Below are 20,396 nucleotides of genomic sequence, written 5' to 3'. Positions count from 1 at the left end.
CTTATGGACACTTTAAAATCACCTTGCAAAGAGATTTAGTCTGTTTTATATCACTTATTATTTTGCATGAATATTCAGAACTATTTACATATCTAGATAATAAAACATTTTATTTAGACAACTTCGATTCCTGCTAGCCAGTAATTATATACAAGACTCCTTTGCCTAGTTGGTTTCATATATAATGATCAAATACCTTCCGAAGAGAGCCATCTCCATTTTCCAATCATCAGCTTAATAGATTAATAATATTCAAAAATTTCCTGTGTTTATAGGAATAGAAATATTTTAAGTAATGGGCCAACAAATTTTATTACCTTTGGAGAAAGTGATATACTATAAATAGAAAAAAATTAACAGTTGTTAACTTCCAAAGGAAATATTGTCAATGTAATAACAATACATTGTCTACAATTTTCTCTGGAAGAGAGAAACCCACTATTTAGACAAATGTAACAGGTCACTAAGTTTGCTTAATCTTTTAGTTGTAAGTTTTATTTATTACTTCTGAGAACTGCAGCTGTTTATATGTTCAACAGAATATAGGAAGAAGAACAGGTGGTCACATCTGGTTATTTACTCCATTGATACTAAATTATAAAGACAGTATAATTAGCCAAGTTGTTGAATTACTAAGAAGAAGAAGAAAAAATACTTCTCCATCTGTAAAGTTTTAGATGCAGGGAAACCATGTTGATGGCTTGAACTCTATTCTTGTTTAATGATGAAAAGGATCTACCAATCAAGTCAACATATAGGCATGGGGACATTTTACAGATGTGAGACAATCCTCCAATATTTGTGCATATTTGGTGAAGAATAAAAGGCAATTCTATTTTTAGAGTATCTTTAATTTCCAAAGGATAGAATTTTACCCTGCAACATGTATATTTCATGACATTTCATCATTTTTTGACATTTACATTACTAGTATTCATGAATGTCAGCTTCTATATTAAGCAAGTGCTATAACATGAGAACTATTTTATTTGCGTATTTATTTGTATCTCTGTTTTTAAAGATATGGCATTTTATAATGGATCAAACAGTATTTCAGGATGAAAATTTAATTTAAAATAAGTAAGACAGATAAAATAAATGGGTAAAATGGGTAGAAATAGAAAGCAGAGAAAGGAGTAAAGTTTGTTCAAAAAACATGCACTCATAATCTTAGTTGCTGGTGAGAAGAAGAAAATAATTACTTGTAAGCCTCATGGTAACACAAATTATCTTTTCTATTGCTCAAGAATAACAATTATGCTTTATTCTTTGGCCAGAAAACAATTTCTTTCATGAGGTCATTCACTGGGAGAATACTGTGAAATGTAATACAATCAACAACACAGGCAAACCTCAGAGATATTGCAGATTTGGTTCCAGACCACTGCAATAAAGTCAGTAGCACAATAAAACAAGTCACATAATTTTTTTCATTTCCCAATGCTTATAAAAGCTACGTTTATATTCTATTGCTGTCTATTAAGAGTACAATATTATACATATATATACCTTAATTAAAAATACTTTATTGCTAAAATGCTAATAACCATCTGAGCTTCAGCAAGTCATAATCTTTTGCTGGAGGAGGATCTTGCCTCAATGTTGATGGCACCGACTGATCAGGGTAGCACCTGCTGACTGATCAGGATGGTAGCTGCTGAATGTTGGGCTGACTGTGGCAATTTCATAAAATAAGACAACAATGAAGTTTGCCATATCCATTGACTCTTCCTATCATGAAAGATTTCTTTGTAGCACGTGATGCTGTTTGATCACATTTTACCCACAGCAGAACTTAACTCAAAATTGGAGTTAATCCTCTCAAACCCTGCCATTATTTATGAATTAAGGTTATTCAGTATTCTAAATCATGTGTTGTCATTTCCACAATGTTCACAGCATCTCCACTAGTTGTTAACATCGCAGGAACCACTTTATTTGCTCATTCATAAAAAGCAACTTCTCGTCTGTTGAAGTTTTATCATGATATCGCAGCAATTCAGTCACATCTTCAGGCTCCACTACTGATTCCAGTTCTCTCGCCGTTATCTAGCACATCTGCAGTTACTTCCTTTACTGAAGTCTTGAATCCCTCAGAGTCATTCATAATGGTTGAAATCAGCTTCTACCAAACTCCTTTTGCTGACATTTTTACCTCCACCCATGAATCATAAATGTTCTTAATGGCATCTAGGATGATGAATCCTTTCAAGAAGATTTTCAATTTTCTTTGCCTAGATCCATCAAGAGGAGTCACTATGGAAGTTACAGCTTTTTGAAATATTCCCTAAATAGTAAGACTTAAAAGTCAAAATTACTCATTAATCCATGGATTAAAGAATGAATGTTGTGTTGGCAGGCATAAAAACAACATAAATCTCCCTGGACATAGTTATCAAAACCTTTGAGTGAGCAGGTACCTTGTCAATAAGCATTCGTATTTGGAAAGAGACCTTTTTTCTGAGCAGTAGGTCTCAACACTGGTTTTAATATATTCAGTAAACCATATTGTAAAGAGATGTACTGTCCTCCAAGCTTTGTTGTTTTATTTATAGAGCACAGGCAGATGAGATTTAGCATAATTCTTAAGGGCCTTAGGGTCTTCATAATGGTTAACGAGCATCTGGCTTCAACTTAAAGTCACCAGCGACAGTAGCACCTGACAAGAGAGGCAAACTGTCCTTTAAAGATTTGAAGCCAGGCATTGACATCTCCTCTTTAGCTATGAAAGTCTTAGATGGCATCTTCTTCTAATAGAAGCCTGTTTTGTTTACATTGAAAATCTGTTGTTTAGTGTACCTGCCTTCACCAATGATCTTAGCTAGGTTGTCTGGATAACTTGCTGCAGCTGCTGTATCAGCACTTGCTGCTTCACCTTGTACTTTTATTTTATTGAGACAACTTATTTCTTTAAACCTCATCAACCAACCTCTGCTAGCTTCAAACTTCTTCTCCAACCTCCTCGCCTTTCTCAGCCATCATAAAATTGAAGAGAGTTAGGGCTTTGCTCTGGATTAGGCTTTGGCTTAAGAGAAAGTGTTGTGGCTGGTTTGATCCATCTAGACCACTAAAACTTTCCCCATGTTAGTAGTAAGACTGTTTTGCTTTCTTACTATATTTGTGTATTTGCTGGAGTAGCACTTTTAATTTCCTTCAAGAACTTTTTCTTTGCACTTCCAACTTGGCTGTTTAGCACAAAAGGCCTAGTTTTCAGCTGACCTCGGCTTTCAAAATGTCTTCCTCACTAAGCTTAATCATTTCTAGCTTTTGATTTAAAGTAAGAGACGTGCAACTCTTCATTTCACTTGAGCACTTAGAGGGTATTGCAGAGTTATTAACCAGCTTAATTTCAAGATTGTTGTGTCTTAAGGAATAGGGAGGTCTAAGGAGTGGGAGATGAGGGAATGGCAAGTCAGTGGGGCAGTCACAACTGCACAACATCTATCAGTTAAGTTTTCTGTCTTATACGGGCACAGTTCATGGCACCCCAAAGCAATTACAATACCAACATCAAACATCACAGATCACAAATCACCACAGTAGACAGAATAATAATGAAATTTGAAATATTGTGAGAATTCCAAAAGTGTAGAGACACAAAGTGAGTACATGCTGTTAGAAAAATGTCTCCAGTGGATTTTATTGAGGCATGGTTGCCACAAACCTTTAGTTTATAGAAAAACACAGTATCTGTGAAGCACAATAAAGGGAAGCACAGTCAAACAAGGCATCCCTGTGTACTTAGTACACGCAGCAAGCAATGTCTTTCATAGGGCTATTATTTTTTATGGCCATCGGTATTAGCCCATGATGGTAAGCCAAAACAGGGTTGAACACATGCAATTTTCAGCAAGCATGATATGGTTTGGCTGTGTCCCCACCCAAATATCATCTTGAATTCCTACGTGCTGTGGGAGGAACCTGGTGGGAGGTAACTGAATCATGGGGGCAGATCTTTCCTGTGCTGTTCTCATGATAGTGAATAAGTCTCACAAGATCTGATGGTTTTAAAAAGGGGATTTTCCCTCCATAAACCCTCTTCTCTTGTCTGCTGTCATGTGAGACATGCCCTTCACCTTCCACCATGATTGTGAGGCCTTCCCAGCCACATGGAACTGTAAGTCCATTAAAACCCTTTTTCCTGTATAAATTACTCAGTCTCGGGTATGTCTTTATTAACAGCATGAAAACAGACTAATACAGTAAATTGGTACCAGTAGAGTGGGGTGCTGCTGTAAATACCCGAAAATGAGGAAGCAACTTTGGAACTGGGTAACAGGCACGGGTTGGAAGAGTTTGGAGGGCTCAGAAGAAGACAGGAAAATGTAGGAAGTTTGGAACTTCGTAGAGACTTGTTGAATGGCTTTGATCAAAATTCTGATAGTGATACCAACAATGAAATCCAAGCTGAGGTGGTCTCACATGGAGATGAGGAACTTGTTGGGATCTGGAGTAAAGGTGACTCTTGCTATGTTTTAGCAAAGAGATTGGTAGCATTTGCCCCTCCCCAGAGATTTATGGAACTTTGAACTTGACAGAGATGATTTAGGGTATCTGCCAGAAGAAATTTCTAAGAAGCAAAGCATTCAAGATATGACTAGGGTGCTGTTAAAGGCATTCAGTTTTAAAAGGGAAACAAAGCATAAAAGTTTGGAAAATTTGCAGCCTGACAAAGCAATATAAAAGAAAACCCCATTTTCTAAGGAGAAATTTAGGCCGGCTGCAGAAATTTGCATAAGTAATGAGGAACCAAATGTGAATCCCCAAGACAATGGGGAAAATGTCTTCTGGGCATGTCAGGTCTTCACTGCAGCCCCTCCCATCACAGGCCCAGAGGCCTAGGACGAAAGAGTGGTTTCATGGGCCAGGCCCAGGATCCCCATTCTGTGTGCAGCCTAGAAACGTGGTGTCCTGCATCCCAGCTGTCCCAGCCATGGCTGAAAGGGGCCAACATAGAGCTCAGGCCATGGCTTCAGAGGGAGCAAGCCTCAAGCCTTGGCAGCTTCCACATGGTGTTGAGCCTGCCAATGCACAGAAGTCAAGAATAGGGGTTTGGGAACCTCTGCCTAGACTTAAGAAGATGCATGGAAATGCCTGGATGTCCAGGCAGAGGTGTGCAGCAGGGTCAGGGCTCTCATGGAGAACCTCTGCTACGGCAGCGAGGAAGGGAAATGTAGGGTCAGAGCACCTACTCAGAGTCCCTACTGGGGCACCGCCTAGTGGAGCTGTGAGAAGAGGGCCACCATCCTCCGGATCCCAGAATGGTAGATCCACTGACAGCTTGCACTGTGTGCCTGGAAAAGCTACAGACACTCAATGTCAGCCCATGAAAGCAGCCAGCAGGGGGGCTATACCCTGCAAAGCCACAGGGATGGAGCTGCCCAAGGCCATGGGAACCCACCTCTTGCATCAGCGTGACCTGGACATGAGACATGGAGTCAAAGGAGATCATTTTGGAATTCTAAGATTTGACTGTCCCACTGGATATCGAACTTGCATGGGGCCTGTAGCCCCTTTGATTTGGCCAATGTCTCCTATTTGGAATGACTGTATTTACCCAATGCCTGTACCCCCATTGTATCTAGGAAGTAACTTGCTTTTGATTTTACAGGCTCATAGGTGGAAGGAACTTGCCTGGTGTCAGATGAGACTTCAGACTGTGGACTTTTGACTTAATGCTGAAATGAGTTGAGACTTTGGGGGACTGCTGGGAGGGCATGATTGGTTTTGAAATATAAGGATGTGAGATTTGGGAGGGGTCAGGGTGGAATGATATGGTTTGGCTGTGTCCCTACCCAAATCTCATCTTGAATTGCCACATGTTGTAGAAGGAACCCAATAGGAGGTAACTGAATCATGGGGGCAGGTCTTTTCTGTGCTGTCCTCATGATAGTGAATAAGTCTCACAAGATCTGATGGTTTTAAAAAGGGGAGTTTCCCTGCACAAGTTTTCTTCTTCTCTTGTCTGCTACTATATGAGATGTGCCATTCACCTTCCAGCATGATTGTGTGGCCTTCCCAGCCACATGGAACTGTAAGTCCATTAAATCCCTTCTTCCTGTGTAAATAACTGAGTCTCGATTATGTCTTTATCAGCAGCATGAAAACAGACTAATACAAAGAGGATAGGCTAAAAACACAATATTTTATAGGATGTTACTCTGCCTTAATATAACTAAATACTAGTATTATATAGAAAGAGAAATCATTATTAAAATGCTTAAAACAAAATAAGGCACAAAATGAAGATATTGATAGTACTTTCATTGAATAAATTACCCCATTCATTAACTTACATGAAACAAGTTCTCATTTAATATTTTCTTCACATTTCTCTTAGATTGAAATATACATTAGATCTGGCCTGGTGCTGTGGCTCATGCCTGTAATGCCAACGCTTTGGGAGGCCAAGGCAGGAGTGTCGCTTAATCCAGGAGTTTGAGACCAGCCTGGGTGACACAGTGAGACCCCCATCTTTAGAACAAACTTTAAAAAATTAGCCTAGTATGATGGCAAACACCTGTAGTCCCAGATACTCAGGAAGCTGAGGTGGGAGGCTCACTTGAGCCCAGGAAGGTGGAGGCTCACTTGAGCCCAGGGTAGAGGCTGCAATGAGCTGTTATCACACCACTGTACTCCAGCCTGGGTGACAAAGCAAGATCCTGTCTCAAAAAAAATTTTTTAATTAAAAACATAATAAAATACACATTAGATCTGAACACAGAATCCAAAGAGTACTTGGCTTAACTGTCATAGAATGTGCCAAAGCCTGTTTGCCAAGCACCGTTTACAGTTCCTACCTAATGATGTTACAGCTCATGTTATAGTACAGCACGTTAAGAAGGGTTCTATGAAAATGCCTGGAAGAAGCACCCTTGAGGACTCATGAAGATGCCTCAGAGAGGGTGTCTTCAAAGACCCAAAGGATGAGTTGATGCTCGCCAGATATAGATAGGAGGGAAGAGGATTCCAGGCAGAGGAAAAAATATGTGCAAAACCCCAAGGGTGCAAAAGATCGTTGAACCTTTAAGCAATTCACTGTGGCTAACAAGCACTTTTGGGAGATGGTTATAAGAATGACAACAGAGATTGGAGAGAAAGACACAGTACAAGTCATAAAGATCCTCATATGTTTGATACGGTTTGGTTGTGTTCCCACCCACATCTCATCTTGAATTGTAGTTCCCATAATCCCCACGTGTCATGGGACAAACCCATTGGGAGGTAATTTAATCATGGCAGTGGTCATCCTCATGTTGTTCTCATGATAGTGAGTTCTCATGAGATCTGATGGTTTGATACGAGGCTTTTCCCCCTTTTTCTCAGCACTTCTCCTTCCTGCTGCTATGTGAAGAAGGTCGTGTTTGCTTCTCCTTCTGCGACGATCGTAAGTTTTCTTAGGCCTCCCAGGCCATGCTAAACTGTGAGTCAATTAAACCTCTTTCCTTTATAAATTACCCAGTCTTAGGTATGTCTTCATTAGCAGCATGAGAAAAGACTAATACAATGTCACATTAAGGATGTTTTACTTTTTTCTGAGAACAATGAGGAGCCATTGAGGAATACTGAGCAAGAAAGAGACAGTAGTATATTTGAAGTAGAAAGGTCTCTCAGGCAGCAGTGTCAAGAATGATCTTTAAATGGGTAAGGACTACAAGAGGAAGATAAGCCAGGAAGCTTTAACAATCCAGGTCAGAGTGGACAGAGGGGAGTAGTTATATTTAAGAGATACTTAGGAAGCATAATGAAAGTAATTTGTCAAATGGTAAATGGAGGAGAGATGGCAAAGATGGCATTCAAGTTTCTAACTTGGGAAATTAGGGGAAGATGTTGCCAGTGTCTGCTCAACAGAGAAAGTATGAGAGGTCTGGCAAAAAAAAATTGGAGAATATTGAGTTTGGGAAGTATTCTGAAAGATGTTTTGAAACAAATTGATATATAAGCCTTGTACTCAGAAGGAAGCAGTGGAATGGGGATTGAGATTTGGATGTCATTACTATAGACGATGATTGAGAAAATTCTGGTTTAAACTGGCAAACACACTACTCCTCCTGACATTTGAATGGAAATTACAATATAAAATCTGAAGACAGAAATTCACCTGCAACAATGAAGAGGCAGTTAAGAAGGATTACTAGCAGATAAGATAGCTCAGCATGATAGAATGATTTTGGAAGTGAGCTGATGGAAAGCAAAGGAAGATGTGACTCAGAATACCTTATGAGGGGATGCAGTACTGCAGGAGAGCTGGGCACTCATAAGCTCACCAGAACCTTGAGAGTAACTGGGCTTAAATTCTCAGTAGTGATGGAATCTAGGATAGTTAAGAAAGCTAGAAATGGGGTGAAGTGGTAATCATAGGTCTGTCTGGCAATAAAGATTATGTCCGCACCAACATTTCTTTTTTGCCTTCCTCACAATTTAAAAAAAAAAAATTTAAGAACACAAAAAGAAAAAGAGGAAGTATATCTAAAACAACTCATAATTATAGTTGTAATCATGTCAACATGAAGGAAGTATAAATACCAGTGAACATAAGTCAGTGTTAAAGTTCTTTGTTGTAAGGTGGAAGATATAATTATAAAAAATAAAAAGCAAGAAAAGACACATAGAAAATGTAAAAACATTTTTGAAATTAAAAGAATGAACAAATGCAAACAGGTTCAAATATTATCAGAAATCATAATATATAAACATGGCTTAAGCCCCTGAAACATGTGAGGTGCTGAGCAGTAATTGGCATCGTTCAAACACCAGTCTATAAAGAATGAGGGATACTCATTTTGTTTATCCACTATGGGTGTAAAATCTCTGAAGTTGTTTAGACCAGTGGTCCCCAACCTTTTTGGAACCAGGGATCAGTTTTGTGAAAGACATTTTTTCCATGCACAGGGAGGCAAGGGGAGTATGGTTTTGGGATGACACTGTTCCACCTCAGATCATCGTGCATTAGATAGATTCTCATAAGGAACGTGCAACCTAGACCCTCGCATGTGCAGTTCACAATACAGTTCACAATCCACTGACAATCTGATGCCACTGCTGATCTGACAAGAGGCAGAGCTCAGGCAGTAAAGCTCACTGACCTGCCACTCGCTTCTTGCTGTGTGGCCCAGTTCCAAACAGGCCATGGACCACTACTGTGGCCTGTTAGGAACTGAGCCACAGGGGTTGCAGACCACTGGTTTAGACCTTATTTCCATCTTTAGATTAGTCATTTAATATTAAGAAGGCAGCGATAAGTATTTCTATCAAATAAAAATATATAATTCCACTTTTAACCATTTATATACAGCAAACAGTAAATTCTATTCAGTGAATTCTGAGTTTTCTCTCACTAGGAATTGATAAAGTCTTGACAGGTATGGTAACGACAATGACCTGTTCTGTTCAAGGTCCAGCTCTCCATTCTTTCACTGTCTAGTTTCTGCTAATTTTCTCCTTTATAATCCACACCATTCTGGTGCCATACTAGTTCATTTAATAGTAATTGTATATTGTTCAGTTTTTAAATAACAGCAATTTTTTTCAGCCTTATTGAGGTACAACTGTTAAACAAAGATTGTATTATTTAGGGTGTACAATTATACATACATTGGGAAATGATTACCACAATCAGGCTAATTAACATATCCATTATCTCATATAACTCCCTTTTTTATGGTGAGGACACTTGTGATCTACTGTGTTCTTAGCAAATTTCAAGTATACAATACATTATTATTAATTGTCATCATCATGTTGTAATTAATTAGGTCTCCAGGACTTATTCATCTTAAAACTAAAGGTTTGTACCATTTGACCAACATCTCCTCTTTCCTCCAACTTCTCAGCCCCTGGTAACTACCATTTTATTCACTGTTACATGAATTTAGCTTTTTTTTTAAGATTCCACATATAAATGAGATTATGAAGTATTTGTCTTTCTGTGCCTGGCTTATTTTACTTAGCATAACGTCCTCAAGTTTTAACACTGTTGTTGCAAATGATGAGATTTCCTTCTGTTTAAGGCTGAATAATATTCCACTGTTTATATATCCACCACATCTTCTTTATTCATTCATCTGTCATTGGACACTTAGTTACCATACTTGACTATCACATATAATGCTGCAATGAACATGGAAGTGCAGAAATTTCTTCAAGATACTGATTTTATTTACTTTGGATATATACCCAGAAGTGAGACTGCTGAATTAAATGGAAGTTATAGGTTTAATTTTTTACAAAACTCCATATTGTTTTCCATAACGGCTGTACTGATTCACATTCTCACCAAGACTGTGCAAGGATTCCCTTTTCTCCACACACCCTTGCCAACAATTACTATCTCTTGCTTTTTTTTTTTTTTTTTTTTTTTACATCCTAACAGGTGTGAGGTTGATACCTCATTGTGGTTTTAAACAGCATTTCCCTAATGATTAATGATGCTGAGCACCTTTTCATACACCTCTTAGCCATTTGTATGTCTTCTCTGGAGAAATGTCTTTTCAGGTCCTGTGCCCATTTTTAGATTGAGTTATTTGTTCTTTTGCTTGTGAGGTGTTTGGGTTCCTTATGGATTTGGATATTAACTCCTTATCAGACATATTATGGTTTGCAAATATTCCATTGTGTAGGTTGCCTTTTCATTTTTCTTGTCTCTGTTACTGTGCAGAAACCTTTTAGTTTGATGCACTTCCACTTGCTTATTTTTGCTTTTGTTGCCTGTGCTTTCAGTGTCAAATCTAAAAAAATCATAGCTGAGACCAATGTCAAGAAGTTTTTCCACTATGTTTTCTTCTAGGAGTTCTACTGTTTCAGGTCTCATGCTTAAGTCTTAACCTATTTTGGAGTGATTTTTGAGGACAGCAATCATTTTCATTTTTATATTATTTAAATATGTCCTTTAGTAATATTACTATAATGCCTGATATAATAACAGTACAGGAATTCATCCTGTCTTTTATTTGAATGGCCCCAATTTTCTGTCTGTCTCTGACTACTCTTTCAGTAGTTCTCTTTTACAAGCTAAGCCTGTAAATGGGAAACTCAACCCAATCTGGTCCCTTTTTTCACATTTCCACTCCCCTCCAATCTGCCTGGTTTCTTTCACTCCCTATAGTCTTCAGGTAGTTGTTTCCTGTAGTGTTGTCCATTGATTTGTGCTTCTCGCAAATTCAAATGTTGAAGTGATAACCTCCATTACTTCAGAATGTGACCTTATTCAGAAATCAGGTGATCACAGATGTAATTAGTCAAGAAGAGGCCATATTAGAGTCGGGTGGGCCCAATTCAACGTGGCTGCCATCCTTGCAGAAATGGGAAATTTAGACACAGACTCCCATACAGGGAGAACACCATGTGAAGATGAAGGCAGAGAACAAGGTGATGCTTCTACAAACCAAGAAACGTCAAAGGTTGCTGGCAAACCACCAGAAGCTAGAACAGTGGCATGGAACAGATACTCCCTTGCAGCCCTCAGGAGGAACCGGCGCTGCTCACCCTTTCATCTCCAACTTCTACAGTCCAGATCCATGCCACGTAAAAAATTTCTGTTCCTTAAGCCTCCTAGTCTGTGGTACATTATTATGGCTGCCCTAGCAAACAGATGTAATGTGAACAGAGATTATAATGGGTGGTTCATTAAGAGCTTATTCCACCAAATCAGAAGTAAAACTATCTTTACTTGCCTCAGAATAAGTTCACCTTCTCTCTATCCTTTAGTTTCCTTACCTGTAAAATAGGGATAATATCCCCTAGCATTTTTGGAATGATAAGGTAGGCTGATAGATGTGAAGCACTTAGACAATATCTATAACATTGTATGCTCTCAATGGTTATTAGCTATTCTTGTCCTTCACTCATTTAACTATGTCAGGCTCTGTTATAGGCACTCTAGGTACATCACCAAGCAAAACAGATATAAATTTCTGCCTTTATAATGCAGTGAAGCTTACATTGCAGTGACAGCATACAGAAAATAAAATAAGTAACTTATGTAATGTGTAGGCCATTAATAAGTTTTATGAAGAAAAATAAAGCAGAGACTGTGGATTGGGAAGGCTGAGATTGGATCAGGCCATCTTTTATAGAGTAGTCCAGGGAGGTATCACTGAAGGAGGGAGAAGAGTGAGTCATGTGCATACCTGGAGTAGCAGCATTCCAGGTAAGGAGAACAGCAGGAGCAAGTGCCCTGAGGCCAGAGCCTGCCTGGAATAGTCAAAGAACAGCAAGAGGGCCAGTATGGCTAGAGCAGAGTGAGAGAGGTGGAAGGCAGTAAGTAGGAGATGTGGTCAGGACGTAACAGGTGACCAGATTGTACAGGACCTCAAAGGGCTTTGACTTTTACCTTGAGTGACGTGAGAAGTCATTGGAGCTTTTAAACACAGGAGTGACATGACCTGAGTTACATTTTTATCAAAGCACCCTGATCACTATGTGAGAGTAGGTTTGATAGAGGAAGGGGCTGGAAGGGAAGGCCAGGAACAGGGAGACCAGGTAGAAGACCATTTCTGAAATCTAGTCTTGGGATCACATTGGCTCTGACCAGGGTTGTTCAGCAAAGGAGGAAAAACACAGATGCTATAGATGCTTTAACAGAATTTCTGGATGATTTGAATGTGACATTTGAAATAAAGAGAGGAGTCAAGGATAACGCTGAGGTTTGGGTCCTGAGCAGCTGCAAGCGTATTTCCATTAATGGAATCAGGGAAGACTTTCAGAACAACGACTTAGAGAAGCAAAGAACAGAGTTGTTGTTACGGTTGTTCTTCCTCTTTCTTATTATTGTCATTATTGCTATAATGAGGGTAGTGTCATCAATCCTTTCCCCTTTATTCTCAGTCTCATATTCTATCAATTTTCTTCTTTTTCTAGCAGGTACTCAGTGACGGCACACCTATGCCAGCACGTTACATCTAGCTGCTCCCTTTTCCTACTGCGATCTAGTCCCACAGACAAATAAGTGGACACAGCACATCTCTTTCCCAGGCACATAACCTTGAATCTCCCCCTCTGCTTCTATAGTCACACCTTCTCACTCTCACCCCCACAGAAAACACCTGCCTTTTCTTCTTTTGGAAAAGACACTGGTCTTTGCTTTTCTCATTTTAGCCATTTTTCTTCCTCTTACTCCAATTTTTATTAATCCTTGCACCACTTCTTACCCACTAACAATACTGTCTGCTCTCATTCCCATTAATTCTCCTATGACATCTCAATATCACAACAAATCTCTGAACCTTTCTTCCTGACTTATCCTTTACCTTTGGTCCCAGTTACAACTCTTTGCAATAGGAAAAAGTCATTTGATGTCTCTAGGTCTGTTTGCTCCTCTGTAAAATAAAAGCATTAAATGAGATTATTTCTAAAGATACTTTCAGCTTTAACTTCTGATCCAACTGATTCTGCGTTTAGCTCTTCAGTGATTTTTCATGTGTGGCAAGTTCCATTTCATTTCCTGTTTCCTAACTCACTTTCAAATCTCTCCTTTCATTACTTTCTTATCATTTCCAAAGTCTTAACCACATTTTTCATCATTATTTCTTACACCAAGCCAAGTGGTTTTTACCACACCTTAATGATGGTCAAAAGAGAGTGTTTTGTGTTGTGTTTTACATTTTTCCTAATGCTGGCAAGCAGAATGATAGAGGGATAATGTTTCAAGTCTGAAAGAAAACAACCTCATTCGGACTTTCCTTCACCATGAATGAGATCTTATGATTGCCTTTGAGAAACCCGTGATTGAAAAGTTTTATTAAACACCGGTGACAAGCAGCTAATGGCATAATATCTGCTTTGATTTTCTCAGACACACTCTAAGTTTTCATCCTCACTTCTCTGTGGTCCCTCACCTTTGACTTCCTGTATCATGTAACTGCCAGTTTTGATCGGTTAATTGAAAGAGGAAGGATGACAAGAAAAAAAAAATTTAGCTCAGTGGATTGCCCCCTTTACAAATAAGGAAACACAATTTGTCCTTCTAGATTTCAGACTAAGCTGATAACATTTTAAAAATCCTGTACAGAAAGGTCTTTTTAAATGCTTTTATTTACCAAAAGTTTTGGGTGATTTTGAAATACATTAGACATCCCATTCATTGAGGAAAAGACAGTTTATTCCAAAACATTCTTTAATAGTCCTAAACTGATTTTGTCTATCAGAGCAAAAGGAACAAAGGTAAAAATCCACCTGAAAAAAGATCTTTGTATCATGGAAATTATGAAGCTGGATTTCTTAGACATTAAAGAAATTCACAGACCCACATAGTTTAAAAATTAAATTTTTAAGATTAAATTTTCACAACACATTATGACTGTAAATGAGTTACCTGAATACCAATTATTACCTCTAGTTATTTTTAGCAAGGGAGCTGGACTTCACTTTACTTAATGCTAGCTTATAAATTTAACTTTGTAAAATTATAGGGGAAATGTGTCCTGGCCAGCTGCCTCTGCCCAAAGCAAATGTCATCTCCCCTAAGTGCCACAGTTATATCTTCCCGTCCTCTGAGCTCCACTGAAACTTAGCTTGTATCCTTCTTGTCCCCCACGCCTTCTAAATAAGAGTCTCTTGCGTCTATCAATATGTGTTTGTGGAAGAAAGGAAGGTGCAGAAAAATAAATACGCATCATAGTTTAATTAGGAAAGTAAGGGCTTTGAATCAAACCTAGCTTTGTATCTCACTTCATCTATTTATTCATCATGTGACAACAGACAGTTGATTTAACCCCTCTGACCTTAGTTTCCCCATCTTTATCATGGAGATAATGAGACCTTCTTCATTGGATATTGTGAAGATTAAACTGGATATGATTATAAGTCACCTTGGATATAGAGGCTCTCAATTAAAAAAACACTTCTCTTTCCTCTATTTTAGCATATCACTCATGGTCCAATCCTGCATTACGGTTGGTTGAATGCAGGTCTGTTTCTAGGCAGCACATTTTTGAAGGCAAAGTTGTTCATCTCCGTATTTCCTGTAGAATCTAGGGTGATGAGCTGCATAGTCTGGAGGCACAGGAACTGCATATTATACTAAATTGAGGGCTGAGCCAGGATGGCCAAGGCTGTGAAGCAATTATCCATGGATTTGGTCGTTTGGGCTCTTTTGGTAGTAGAGTTCCTCTCATGAATTTCCACTCTGGTCTAAAACAGCCCATCATGTTTTTAAATTAGCTTGCACAAAACACAACTATTTTCCTAGATTCTTTGGCAACTGATCAGAACACTATTCTCTGTCTCGCTACAGAAACTCCTGCAGGCATATTGACCATACCCTCAGAAAAACAAAACTGAATGCACTACATGATGCTGGGAAAACAAGTTGTGAGGAAAACAGCGCTGAGTCAAATAAATATAGATTATTAACTCCAGCTTGCCCTTGACTGGTCATGAGACCTTGGGCAGGCTACCTATGCTCATTAAGCCTCAATTTAACTTCTTGACGTCTCAACTATAAAAAACAAGGGTATTTTTTGCTTTGTTTGGCAGTTTTGAGGAAGAACAACAACAAATGAGAGATAATTCTACTTTAGTTGTTACACAGGGTTGTTGGGTAGAGAAGGTGATGCCTTGGAACAAACTTTAACAACTGTGAGGCAGGATAAAAAACAAGTCCTAAAAGCCATCATTTTTTGACCACAGTGAGCCCTTCTTTTGTAACGGTTCAGGCTTCTAACCTTATTTCCTCCTTTGGAAACTGACCAGCTCACGCACACACACTAGTGATGAAATCTACATAGCTCCATATCTTTTCCTCTGCATGGCCAAGAGTTTCAGTGCAACAGGAAAGTGCTGTCATGGATCCATCGTGCAACACATGTAGTGCTGTAAAGCAAAGGCCTCGTCCGCCTGTAGGCAGCAGGATCTGCAGGCATTACCCTTCTGTCTGATGTGCAGCCTAACTGCTTCGTGCTTCTTCTCATGTGTGAGTCACAGCCATCTTGTACAGTATTTCAAAAATACAGCCCCAAAACAAAGCATAGCCGAAAGTCATCCCAGGTGAAAGTGGTTGGCTTGGGGGAGGTCACACAGTCCTTTCAGTTCAGGTAGAATCCTTGTTTCTAGGTCATTTGACCAACATCATCCCAGGCTCCTTAAGGAAATCAGGAGGGGGCAGAAGCCGGCTGACCAGCTACAGGCTACACACAGAAGAACGAACCTTCCCAAATTTCTGGAAAAAATCTTCTTGTGCCCGGGCCAAGGCCTCTTCATCAATGTAGACAGCCGGCCTCTTGGCCATGAGGAAATACTGCACCTTCCTCAGGTTCCAGCCCATCACATACTGGAGCCAGCCGCAGACAGCCGCGGTGGAGCGGCCCACCCCAGCGTTGCAGTGCACGTACACGATGTGTCCCTTCTCCAGCAGCGCATGCAGCAGGCACACCGCCTGGGGCAGCATCTGCACTCGGCCTGCGGTGGGGAAAGCACAGCACACATGTGAATAACTAAACCACCAGATACCGCCACTGAGATCTCCTCCAGCACAGCCTGAAATCACAGGGCTGCACAGGGCCAGGCAGGGATGAGAGTTTGCTTTCTTCCTCCTGCATTGTGAAGGAAAACGTGAGATCATTTCACAACCTGATAATAGTAAAGTGGCAAGAGCATTCCAGAGGCCAGAGGCTCTCTCTAATCCTTCCCTGGGTATTGCTGCTCCTTTGGGTGACTTCGCCATCCATGCAAATATCCCTCCAAAGAAAAGTGACCTATCGCCTGTCATCAGAATGCACTTTCACATGAAAAGTTTTTGCAGAGACTGGTCAGAATTTTAGAGCATTCAAAAAAAAAAATAGTTGTCAGGTCTGGCCACCTGAATTTCAGTAAATCCAAAAGTATCTTCCAGCTAAATGTAAAACGCAGAAGTGGCCCATAATAGTTAAAGGAATCAATCTGTTCATTCAACATATGCTCATTTTCATTTGTTCAATGGAATGGCTAACATTATTCGATACAGATGGGATAACCAATTGTTCATTTATTCCCTCGAGATACAATGAATACTAAAACTGATTTAATTTTTATGTTTTCAGGAAATTATATAATTATATAATTTGGGGTTTATTTCAAGGTCACCATTTTGATGATTAGATTATTCAAATATCTTCTCATCACGCCAGGAGAGGACACGCTATGCCCTGCTGAGGCCTGGTAGACTCTGTTCCGCTCTCTCATCCTGTGGGACAGAGAAGCGCCCCACAGTCACTTTTTTGAGCTCCTTGGATGGCTGAAGTTTCTCCTGCTCACAGGTTCCCAGTATAGAGATATTTTGTAAGTTGGGTTTTTTGTTCGTTTTCAGGGGGTGATCAATATAAATTATTTCAAAGGGAAAGGAAGAGGGAAATGAGAAAGCCCTGGGTTACAGCTCCATACTCATGACTTGGCATTCTCTAGCTACACGAACACAGTGGCCCCAAAGGATCCTCCGATGGTCACACACAAGAGCCCTGTGTGGCCTTCACGTTGCCATCCTTATTGGATGACCAAAGAGATGGGAACACCCCTCCCTCAAAAGATTTCACCTGGGGATCTGCCATGAGGCCCAGAATTCTCCCATGACAGCCACTCCCATAAGTTTAGACTTCCCTCTTTAGATGTCCTTTGGTGAAATACAAGTGCCCCTGAAGGAGCCAACACAACACACTGAGATGAGGCATCAGCACCTGAGAACGACAGAGTTTACCAAGGACCACAATGTGGCTTGAAGGCCTCTCACTGGCCATTCCACCAAGTCAGGCATCATCCTCAGCTTCAGGCTCATCAAGCTCTGAGAAGGAGCAGAGGATAATATTCTAATCTTGTTGCTGGAGCTCTGTTAACCCCCTAGTGAAGAGATCTAAGAGTGCACACTCCACACAGCAGTTTAGAATGTTTGTACCTGGAATGCCTTCAGGCAGGGAGGACATGGTTTCAGTTCCTTGAGCTCCATCCCTGTCTGGCCTGTTGCCATACACTGTTGTTCCCTGCCTGGTCCCCAAGGGCATTTGTATTAGAGTTACCAGCTTCTGTGTATATCTGATTCCTCACAGTCCAAACTGAACCATGAACTTTAACCCATCTAAACCTCCACATCTGATTCCAGGGCACTCTGAGATTACAGCGAGGTGGGCCTGCCACTCAGTTACTCATGGTGCCCTCCTAGAGGCACTAAAATATCACTGGAGATGCAACAGGATGGTGAGAGCATCATGTGTGACAGCAAGATGTCTCAGCGTGTCTCAGGGAGAGCACTGCATGGCCAATCCACCATTTGCACTGGGGGATCAGAGGAGCAAAACCTCCAACGTATGATGGATCAGCCCTGCTGAGAAGGGAGAGGCCTGCTCCACTGCAGGGCTTCTGTTCTGCTGAGGGTATGAGAGGTTCACTCCAGGGAAAGCTGGGTGGGAGGAGAACTCTGCTGCTCGAGCTGGAAGCGTAGGTTCTTCCTGCTCCTGCCACAGCTAGCATCACATGACAAGCTCCCTGCTGTGCCTGTCTCTCCAGATACTATGTGCCTTGGCAGGAAACAAAAAAGAATCATTTAACGTAGGTTCAGGCTTTCCTCAGATGCCCAGTATGTGAATAGCCCACAGCGGTCATTTGCAGTAGGAGCTGCTGGACTCAGAATCCCAGCCCCTGGCACTGGGTGCATACAGCATCAGTGTGTCCAGCCTGCAAACAAGATCTTCCCTGGTCCCAGTCAAGATCCCTTCCCCAGACCTGTTCTCTGGCCAGAGGTTCTCCTAGGATGGGTCTGCACCAAACGGCACAAATGATGCAATACATTTCCCTTTTCATTTTATGTGTAAAACATTCTTCAAGAGGTATGTACACAGTTTAGAAGTTAAAAAGGGGCAAGTGTTAGTTTGAGGTTCTGTGATCTCAGGCACACACTCCTGAAAGGTACATGTCGGCTAACATGCAGAAGCTCCCAAGGCTCCCAGCTTCACACAGATTTCAGCATTGGGCACAGCCATCAGTGATCTTCTCCCAGAATCACTCAACCAATGCACTGAAGAATGAGGAAATGTTTAACCAACATAAAGAATAAATAAATACTTAAGAAGGGTATCAGAGGCCGAGCGCAGTGGCTTATGCCTGTAATCCCAGTACTTTGGGAGGCCGAGGCGGGTGGATTACCTGAGGTCAGGAGTTCGAGACCAGTCTGGCCAACATGGTAAAACTCCGTTTCTACTAAAATTAAAAAAAAAAAAAAAGCCAGGCGTGGTGGTATACGCCTGTAATCCCAGCTACTCAGGAGGCTGAGGCAGGGGAATTGCTTGAACCAGGGAGGTGGAGGTTGCAGTGAGCCGAGATCATGCCACTGCACACCAGCCTCAGGGAGAGAGCGAGACTCCATCTAAAAAAGAAGGGTACCGGAGAAGTAGCCGGTCCAGGGTGCCCACTCATCTAAGTCTGGCCACAGCTGAAGGCCTGGTTTATTTTGATCTCTTGTGACTACAAATCACCCTCTTTGGTTGATGGCAGATAACATTTATTGAGCCCTTTCTACCTTCCCAGCACTGTCATAAGCATTTTACGCACTAGCTCATTTACAACCACTTCTTAACAACTATGAGGTCAGCACTATTGTGATCTTCAATTTATATATGAATAAATTGAGCACAGACATTTGCCCAAGGTTATTCCCTAAGTGGCCACTCAAACTCAGCCAGTGTGACTCTGAAGCCTCAGGTCTTAACCACTATACTGTGGTCCTTCCCTAATCCACCTGGTTAATGGTATTTGTTGGCCCCCATCTTGTCAATCTGGATTCTCAGTCAGTCCCTCTGCACTCACTTACCGGCCCATGCTGCTGCTCTTACCCTGGGTGAGAATAATGTCCTCCTTGGGGATTAACACCTCTGCTCCACCCTAGAGGAGCCCTCTCAAGAAGACCATCTCTCTATGCTTGAAACCCATTCTAGGAAGACTAACCTAATATGTGACCCACCAAGGAATAAAAAGAGGGTCCCCAGGAAGGTTCATCTTGATGTACCCAATTCAACAGAGCCAGTGTCAACCAGAGCAGCTATAGATAGGCTCCACATAGAATTTATTTTGATAAGACATTTCCATTCTTAAAAACAATAAAACCTCAAGAAAAGACAGAAATCCAGATCTTTTAACGTAAAGTATTCCAAACTTTAAATGCTGACAACTAAGTTGAAAAACTGTAAACCCTCTGCAGGTCAAACAAGACATTCTACCCTCTGAGTTTCTGACTCTGTAATTTAATACAAGCCCTAGTTCTCAGTAGATGCTCCATACACACTCATTAAGTCCATGAATAAACACAAGACTAGAAAAACAGCAATAAAAGCCTGTTTGATCTGAGACACTACTAAGCACTTCTAGCCTAACTTGTAGTTCACACCTGCTCCAGGCTAATCTGACTCTGGACCAACCAAAAGCTTCCTGAAAGCACTATT

General features: G+C 40.6%; 1 protein-coding gene across 7 annotated transcripts in view; it reads right to left on the bottom strand.

Annotated features, from left to right (window-relative positions):
• The window catches only part of LOC116463091 (laforin), a 358,522-nt gene that overhangs the window by 245,055 nt on the left and 93,071 nt on the right, over positions 1-20,396 (bottom strand). Inside the window, exon 4 of one of the 7 annotated variants that reach the window (XM_032146055.3) lies at positions 12,655-16,395. The exons of 5 other annotated variants lie outside the window; for them this stretch is intronic. In XM_032146055.3, the coding sequence (XP_032001946.1) occupies positions 16,118-16,395 (278 nt within the window). In that variant the 3' untranslated portion in view covers positions 12,655-16,117. Of the gene's footprint in view, positions 1-12,654; positions 16,396-20,396 lie in introns of those variants that run through there. One more of the 7 variants, XM_032146056.2, reaches the window with a different exon arrangement.

Source organism: Hylobates moloch, unplaced genomic scaffold (genome assembly GCF_009828535.3).
Source record: "Hylobates moloch isolate HMO894 unplaced genomic scaffold, HMol_V3 SCAFFOLD_27, whole genome shotgun sequence".
NCBI classification, from domain to species: domain Eukaryota; kingdom Metazoa; phylum Chordata; class Mammalia; order Primates; family Hylobatidae; genus Hylobates; species Hylobates moloch.
This window is presented reverse-complemented; position numbering and strand designations above follow the sequence as displayed.